At 52.5% G+C, this 8,211-nt stretch overlaps 1 protein-coding gene across 1 annotated transcript; it reads right to left on the bottom strand.

Annotated features, from left to right (window-relative positions):
- Positions 1-499: 499 nt before the first annotated feature.
- Positions 500-2,113, bottom strand: B0H65DRAFT_512975 (uncharacterized protein; the record flags this gene model as incomplete). Its single annotated transcript, XM_062828624.1, has 5 exons — positions 500-609; positions 667-1,005; positions 1,107-1,138; positions 1,170-1,765; positions 2,075-2,113. The coding sequence occupies 5 exons, from the start codon at positions 2,111-2,113 to the stop codon at positions 500-502; spliced, it is 1,116 nt and encodes a 371-aa protein (XP_062676445.1).
- Positions 2,114-8,211: the final 6,098 nt, after the last annotated feature.

Here is an 8,211-nt window from a genome sequence, read left to right as displayed (position 1 = left end):
CCGGCAAACAAGCTGCTAATCCGTTTCGGTCCTTCGCATAGGAGCGTCATAATGAGACAGCGGCCCATCATCATTGTTCCCAGGATAGGTGTCATGCATATCTTCCAAAACCGGGGATGCTGCGATAGGCGGCGAGGATTGGATCTCGGACACACTGGGCTTGTTGGTCAGTCGCCTTGGGTTCCGAGGTGGCAGGTTTCCTGGTACTGGTGTGAACTGTCTAGGTTCCTCGGTGTGGTGATCAACGGACGAAACGGCTGGTGAAACAGGTCTAGAGATGAGGGCGGAGGGATGCAAGTGGGCGGGGAGCTTAGCCAGCCGCAAGTCAACCCGAATCTCATCCGTTTGCACTGCAGTCGACTGCATAGACACACGAGCAGGCATGGAGACCTGACAGCCGAAGTCCTTAGATAAGGGCGGCAGGAGTGGCTCGCATGGTGACGCAGGTCGGCTTGAGGGAGGGATAATGCTGATACTGGGGATAGTGTATGAGGGAGACTCAACACCGGGTGGCTGCAGCTGAAGAGATGGAATATCGGTTTGCGTGGAGGAAGTTACCATAGTAGATGGCGTCGCTTGGGGTGTGGGCAGTGATTCCTGGACTGGCAACTTGGGTGTTCGAGGCGGGCTAAGCGGCTCTGCCATGGTTTGCGTCGTTCCGTTCACCATCAAGTTTTGTGTGTTTGGGTGGCTTGATTGACAACGGACCCCCAAGGTGAACTCTCTTTCTTCTTCGGTTTGGCTCAGATTCAGTGTCGGTACGAGGTGGGCTATCAACATCAGATGGCCTCTCGTATAGTTGGTGAGAAAGGGTTAGGGCCGGTTGAGGAGTCGAAGGTTCGATTTGTGCAATCTTGGGAGAAGGAGGCGGCGAGTATTGGATTCCAGTATCGACGTAAGTTGGCTTCGGTGTTTGCGGCTGCAACTCCTCATCCTCCTTGATCACGGCGCCTTCCAGTCTATCGAGGGTGGACTGGTTCAGAGACAGCTTTTCCACGATTAATGCTAGCAGATCTGAGAAGGCTTTCGGTGCTTTGGTGTCGTCGGTGTGTCCTTGATGGAGAAAAGGGTATCGCGGCTTCCATTTCGCATGTGGGCGCTCTCACGGCTTGAAAACCGCACGAACGCACTGTCACGGCTCGTGGTCCGCATGTGTCCCACGGTTAGACAAGACACTCTGACGGCCTCCGTAGTCGCTTTCATCCTCGAAGTCTCCATCGAAACCAAGCTCGTCTGCCAAGGTATTGCCATTCGGCTTCATCATTGCGCTGACAGTAGAGAACCGGATGCTGTTGGTCAAGCTGAGAGTTCGAACGCTTGCGCCATCGTTTTCTTGTCCGGTTTCGCTGCCCGCCGCACTCTTAGGGCGATCAAGGCTAGCGGTTGTCTGCGCAGCTTGGAACGCAGTCACCTCATCAAGGACCACCTTCAGGCGGCTTTCCGCGACGTGAATACGGACCTCAAGCTTCCGCTTCTCCTCCTCCCACCCATCCTTTTCTTTTGTCCATTGCTGATGGACACGCTCGATATCCTCCTCCTGGTTTCGCAGTTTCTTCTGGGTGGTCTCTAGCCTCTTCTTGGTGTCGTTCGCAGATTCCACAGCCTCATCGCGCTCTTTGGCCAGTTGATCTAATGCAGAAGAGGTCCCGCCTTCCAAAAGTGCTAGTTGGCGTTTCAATGACCGGCTTTCCTTGGTAGTATTCAAAAGCGTCGTTTGCAAGGACTCGGACTCTTCTCGGGTTGTTTGCAGCGACGTCTCCAGGCCCTCGATGATTTTAAGATTCTCCTCCTGATCACGTCTCAAAGACAATATCTCCGAGACTAGACTGGCGTGAAGCGTAGGGGTAAATCTTCGTGGGTCAAGTGGGTCAAGAATGCCGATGTTGTCGTCTATGCTAATATTTTTGGATGCTCTTTTGGATCCCTTGTCGCTCCAATCGACGGGCAAAGGTGGCGGGGAGGAGCTCCCCGACCTATTCGTTGGTGTGGTGGACCGTCTGGATTTGCGCGAAGCTCGGGATTGATTTCGAGAACGGTTGCGTATCGAAGGGTTGCGGATCGGCAACGACACCACCGGGTCGGTCCCCTCATCCTCAGTTTCCCAGGCGCCCATGGTGAACTGCTTGTAATATCCTCAGTGTTGAAGAGCTGCAGTCTCGTGCAAGCAACAACCAGAACTCAGAGCATCGCCATCCCACCGTCTACTTGCAGTCGTCGTCGGCAGAGTCGTTTGTCGTCTTTCAGGTCCCGCGATAATGATTGTCCAGAGTGTTTGTTGCCTCGTGGAGACAAAAACGGAATCCAATGAATGTGAAAGGGCCAGCTCTAGAGAGACGCTTCACGGGTCAGCAGCTCTCGATCAGGGTGGCTGCTCCGGTCTATGTCACGTTGCCAGGGGGTGCATGAAGGATTAATGACCGGGCTTCGCGAAAAATCATACCTGGAAAAACAGATACCCCCACACAAGGCGAGGCGAGATGTCGTCTCTGTCAAAGATACGAACTACCGTTGCAGTTTCAAGGAGAAAGGGGGCTCAAAATCTGCCCACTGAACGTCTTCACGTGAAAATTTCCGGTGTGGTCTGTGGCTGATTTGTTAGTTTGGAAACTTGAATTTTCTTGAGAAGACACCCTCTTGCGGCTACATATTGTATGATGCCAGTCGAGAAAGAAACTTGTAACCAAGCAACATGTCTCTGACTCGGGGACAAGAACGCAAGTGCCTCCAAGCAACGAGGGTCCGGTGGAAAAAAAAGATCTCGGACCTTGAAGAGAGTTGACTTACAAAGCCCGAATAATCCGAGCAGAAGGTATATATTTGATCTCTGAAGGACCAAGAAAGGTAATCCAATCGTGTAGATCGACCAGATCGACAGAAGAGCACGGCAGTCAGTGCTGAGCAGTTAATGACGAGGGTGACTGAAGACTGTTATGACTGGCTGAACTGCCCCTGGGTCGAGACTCTTGGTCTGGTGGGTGGGTAATTTGGAAATCGGGGATTTCTGGAGTAGTCAAGGGTAGAACGTGGATTATATTTGGCACCCACAGGAAAACCCAGTCTCGTGGGTATCGACTTCCTCTGTTTCCGCCGTCCGAATCGTTTGCACTTTCCGGGCTTCTTTGAACGAGTGGAGCCCGCAAATCGGTGTGTAAATGAGATGAGATAAGTGAGCGGGTCGTTTTCGACTTCCACCTGGGGCGACTGGCAAGAACGAATGGAGTTGATGGCGGGGACGTCAAGGTGATCCGCTATCGGGGGGAAATGGCAATCGTCCAAACTCGAGGAAGGAGTGCACTTGTTTGCTCAGCTGAACAAGGACAACTTGAAGTCAAGAATGAAGGTGAAACAACCCGAATTTCGGTCGAGGTGAGGAAGCTGTAGCCAGTATCCAGTGTCCAGTCGGTCCTGCCTAGAGTCTTTCCTTTGGTCAGCGTTTCACGGGGTACTAAGGGAAGGTACTGCTGGTAATATGATAACATGGAGATTCTAGATGTTCTTGACCCCTCGATATGGTGCACAGAAAGAGGGGCTTCGGAGCCTCGTGGTTCACAACATTTAAGTAGTCCAAGTAGTGGAAGCTCGTAACTGCCCGGTAGAAGCGGAGAGAACGGGCATCGAGACGTGGAGTGACGGGTACATACCGGACGCAGATCGGAGCAAAAACAGGACTTTCTTCAACGAGAAAGCGAGCGAAGCCGACTTGGTGTTTTCCAAAGTAGTCCTTGATGAAAAATTGAAAATCCAGCACCGTTTCAAGGCCAAGCGTCTATGGCGTAAAGGAGTGGCGATTCGGCAGCAAGACCGAGACAGGTCGATGACCAAGACACAGCCCAGGCAACCTAAGAAGCGAATGTACGGGAACCGAAGGTCTGACAAGACTACCTCTAGGCTGTGAGGCAAAGCGCAATGTGTGAAGCCTTTGACAGATGCGCACCGACACAGCACTACCCGAACACAAGGAGGGACGACGGGATGTAACGGGCAGTAGTCGGAACACAGACAAGGCGCAACGTCTAGTCCACTTCAACGTCGGCGTGTGAGAGTCCAGAGTCCGGTCGAGATGGACGACGGGATGGAGAATGAAACCAGAGGAGCACAACTCGGCTGCGACCTCGAAGGGCGAAAAGAACAATGCGCACCCGGTCGCAAAGAACAAAAACTGAATCGATACAAGGTACTTAACGAGACTGTGACAAGGTCCCCAGGAGAAACCGAGCAAGAACCACTTTCCACTCGTCGTCTCTTTGGAGGCAAGGCCCTGGTCAGAGTGAGTGGAAGCACTGGATGGGCTGGTTAAGTACTTTCTACCCTAATCGAGCCTAGAGGCTTGAAGGGCAAGGTGGGAGAGTGGGAGGGTGAGGTACCGAACTGCTTGTACAGTACCCGACAGTACGAGGAAAGATCATATCAAGGGTGCCATGATTTCTCTTGTGGTGTAGGAGGGGGGAGACCCAGGAGGTGCACTCTGTGGTGCGCTAACCTCCAGAGAGATCGTGGTTGCCCCGTGGCCACCGGACCCCCCAGCCAGGCACTTCACCTCAATGAGGTCAATCTCGCTGGCGGAGGGAAGCGCCAGGCGCGCGAGAAGGCCAGAAATTGGCCATCATCACGGCTTCCCATGAGGGCATGTGCGCCGAAAGAGGTCTCAACCGAGGACACAAGCGCGACCGACATCCGATGACAGGTGGATGGGAAGGTGAAGGTCCCGTCGAGGTGAGAAAAAAAAGTTGCAGGAGGTGCCCCTGTGCAGTGTACCACACAATTTTTGGGGTTCCCCTCTCCCTCTCCGCCTCCCCCCGTTCCCTGGGCAGCAGCTCACGGACCATCGCGGTTCATATAAACAGTAGAAAGGCCGGCTCGCTAAATTTGGCGGTTGCACACCTAATCTCAACGTCTGTAACCTTGATGGAAGAATTCTTTCTGTCTCAATTCCTCGTGGTTTCTGATTCTTCATCAACTCTGTTTGGCACTTCAATATCTTCAGTCCATTGCCCCTGATACTGCACAGGTGAGACAGTATGCTACAGTGCTTGCGCAAGAGGTCATTAAATCACTGACAGGGGCCACCATGACAGCTGGAAGTAAAGGGAGCTTCCCAAGGCGTTGGTTCCTGGCTTCGGCCTCGTCTGGCCAGTGGAAGCCATGGAAACGCCAGGGAAATGGACGCCGGGAGGCCCAGCTCTGGAAGCAGCCCAGCCCTTGCCAGGAACCGATAGCCTAAAAACCCTCTGAACGGAAGCGGCTCCGTAACATCACGACGAACCCGTCTGTGCTGATGATACACATGGCGTGTTCGATGTAAACCCACGGGAAACAATATCACAAGCCGTCGTGGAATATCACGCGGGGCGCCAAGATGGGTTGTCGTTTCATCGAAAGTCCAAGGTGTCCTTCAGGATAACCTCGGTGTTTCTGGAATCCGTCCCGTTCTCGCTTCAAGAGATGATATTGACACATATTGACGCATCATCTTGCCCATCGTCACCACGCCTCGGCCGTCTCCATCACATCGGAGATGCGACCTCGCACCCTGCACCAGTGAAAGGACACAAGTGCTCGTGTGACGAGTTTATTGGCTGAAGGGCCTGGCCTACCATCACCGGAACTGAGGCTCGCCAAGCTATCCCAGGCTGAAGCTCGCCATCCAGAAATGGCTCTGCTCTACTGATGCTCCCAAAGGATCTCTGAGCACTAAACCCTTCTGGTTCCGGGCTAGCGACGGCTGCGCAAAAAGTCGATTGACCAATAAGATGCTGCCATTGCGCCAGCCAAATCTCTTTTCTGTGATGGGGCGACCGCCGATCACAAGTTCTAGCAGTGGGGAACCATCACTTTGAGCCCCTAGCTTCCTCATCACGGCAGAGCATCACGGATGAAACCCTCGATGACGGCGGCGGCGACGACAACTTTGTGCTGACCTTTGCAGGTACGCGGAGGGCAGATTTGTGCAATGGCCAATGGCACTGGAAAAGGACAGTACCGGTACGCCACGCCCGCGTCCGAGTCTCAGCCCGCGCGAACATCCGCCAAACAATTACCTATCATCCGAAAGACGACCGCCGAGCAGTTGAGACATTTATTTTGACAGATGTTGAAGATGTCGGTTGTCGTTACACAAAAACCGTCTGGGGTTACATTCCTACACCCACTCGCAGAAACATGCCGTGTCTGCGATATGATGATCCCGTCCTCACAGATAGATTCGACAGACAATCACATCTGATCGTCAACTTTCAACCTTATCACCAACATTCCTGAACCAAGGTCCAGCCTATGGGTTGGTTTTGATAGCACCTGTAGAGAGAACTAACCCCGCGTCACTGCAGCGGCCAACTGCGCCCAACATCCACCAAAAAAAGCAACAAACGTGAACCATCACGGGCCAAAATGAGAAAGGACCAGCAAATCACGGTCGTCACAGTTGGAGAAAAAACGAAGGAAATATTATTTCTTTTGCGTGTGTTGGGTTGCATGTGCGACACAGCCAACAACCTCACCTTTAGCGAATGTCCCTACAAACTTGGCTGTGCCGTTGCGGCATCCGCGGGAGATTAACGAAGGTTCCCAAGGAGAACGCCGCATACCTTACCTTTTGAGGTTTACAATCATTCCCAAGGTTCCTCATCCTCCTCGGTGTAACAGGATGCGTCCCGGTTCGCCTCGAAGCCCTTTGCATTTCCCACGGTGCGATGTGTTGCGTCTGAACTCTGGGCTGGCCTGCCTGGCCTGCCTGGCGAACCTGGACTGGGCTGGGCTGATGGGATGAACTCTGTGCTCCTTTTCAGCAATCTGAATATCTGAAGAGTGAGGAAAAGTGCATTGGCCAATCGTTCTCGAACTCTTCATGACCCCTGGGCCCTGGCACGCCTCGCTGGTTCTCTTGACAAGTTGACACAGGGCTGTCTGTCTGTCGGCTCCCGAGAAGTCTCGAACCGTTGGTGTCAAGTTGCACATGTATTTCTGACAGGTTACAAGACTCCATGTTCTCAATCAACAAACCCCCAAAACCCCATCACATCATGGGTGAATGATCATCAACCCCGTCACTCCAGCGATCATCCAAAAATCCTCCATCAGTCGCGGCGTCAGCGTGCATCACTGCAACTGCAGCGCATTGCATGCGTTAGTCCGGCACTGCTAATGCAGGTTGAAGCTTCTATGATGGGTCCTCCTGTCGCCTGTGGGCTGTACCTGCAGAGCCGAGCAAAACATTTCAGGGGTGTCGTGCAGAGGGCAACATAAATTTCCCGGGGGTTGCTACCCTACAACGCTCCATGTCTGGCTGTACGCGGACTCGCGGAGCCCCTTTTGAGGTCAACGGGTTGGGGACGTTTGAGCGAGTATGCATACTGACATGAGCACTACTCAAGACCGTTGGCGAAGGTGAGGCGAGAGGTAAGAGAACTGTGCCCATGGACGTATGAATGGAGTCGCAAAGGACGTGATGCCCCAGATGATGAACGTCTTCCAAACCTCACTGTGAAGGTCGCAAGAAAGAGGGCGATAGAATATATCAGAGGGGCTACGTTTTCTATGGAAACACATGGACAACAACTTCTGCAACGGTTTGTTTATCTGATTGATATTGTTTATCTTGGTTTTGATGCTGAATTAACTCATCAGACACTGCTTTGTTTCAGATAAAGTGCTCGACAAACACGTCTCAGGCTCCATGTTTCCAGACCTCAAAGTTTCAAGGTTCAAATAGACTTTGCGAAATCTGGAACATTTATTTAGTTTATTGACAACTCATTGGGTCACTCTGATAGTCACAAGTGCTGTGACGAATTTTGAAAAGTTTATTCCAGTCTATTCGACATCTCACATCTGAACGGCATATCTCCCGCGTCAAGGTCAGACACTAAAGAAACGCTACGTGACCCATCACCTCTCGACTCTCACCCTCAATGCGATCCCAACAGGCATACTATCATGAATATTCGAAACACTTAGCAAGGACAAGCTTCCCCGCGTTTTCTTCGTCCTGAGTTGGAAGGGGAGATTCAAGGTCTATCAAACGGCCTTAAGGCGGCTTCATGTACATGACAGTGGCGGTTAGAGAACCTGCGATATCGGAGAGCCGTTGGGTTTTCCCCCCCTGGGCAGCTTGTTGAATATCATTTCTGCCCTCTTGGGATAATGGAGCGGATTGCCCTTTGTTTAGGGGAGTATCGTTGGGTTGGGTAGACGGCGGTGAGTGTGTCAAACGGA

This window comes from Neurospora tetraspora (genome assembly GCF_033439725.1).
Source record: "Neurospora tetraspora strain CBS 560.94 chromosome Unknown B0H65scaffold_13, whole genome shotgun sequence".
Classification (NCBI taxonomy): Eukaryota; Fungi; Ascomycota; class Sordariomycetes; order Sordariales; family Sordariaceae; genus Neurospora; species Neurospora tetraspora.
This window is presented reverse-complemented; position numbering and strand designations above follow the sequence as displayed.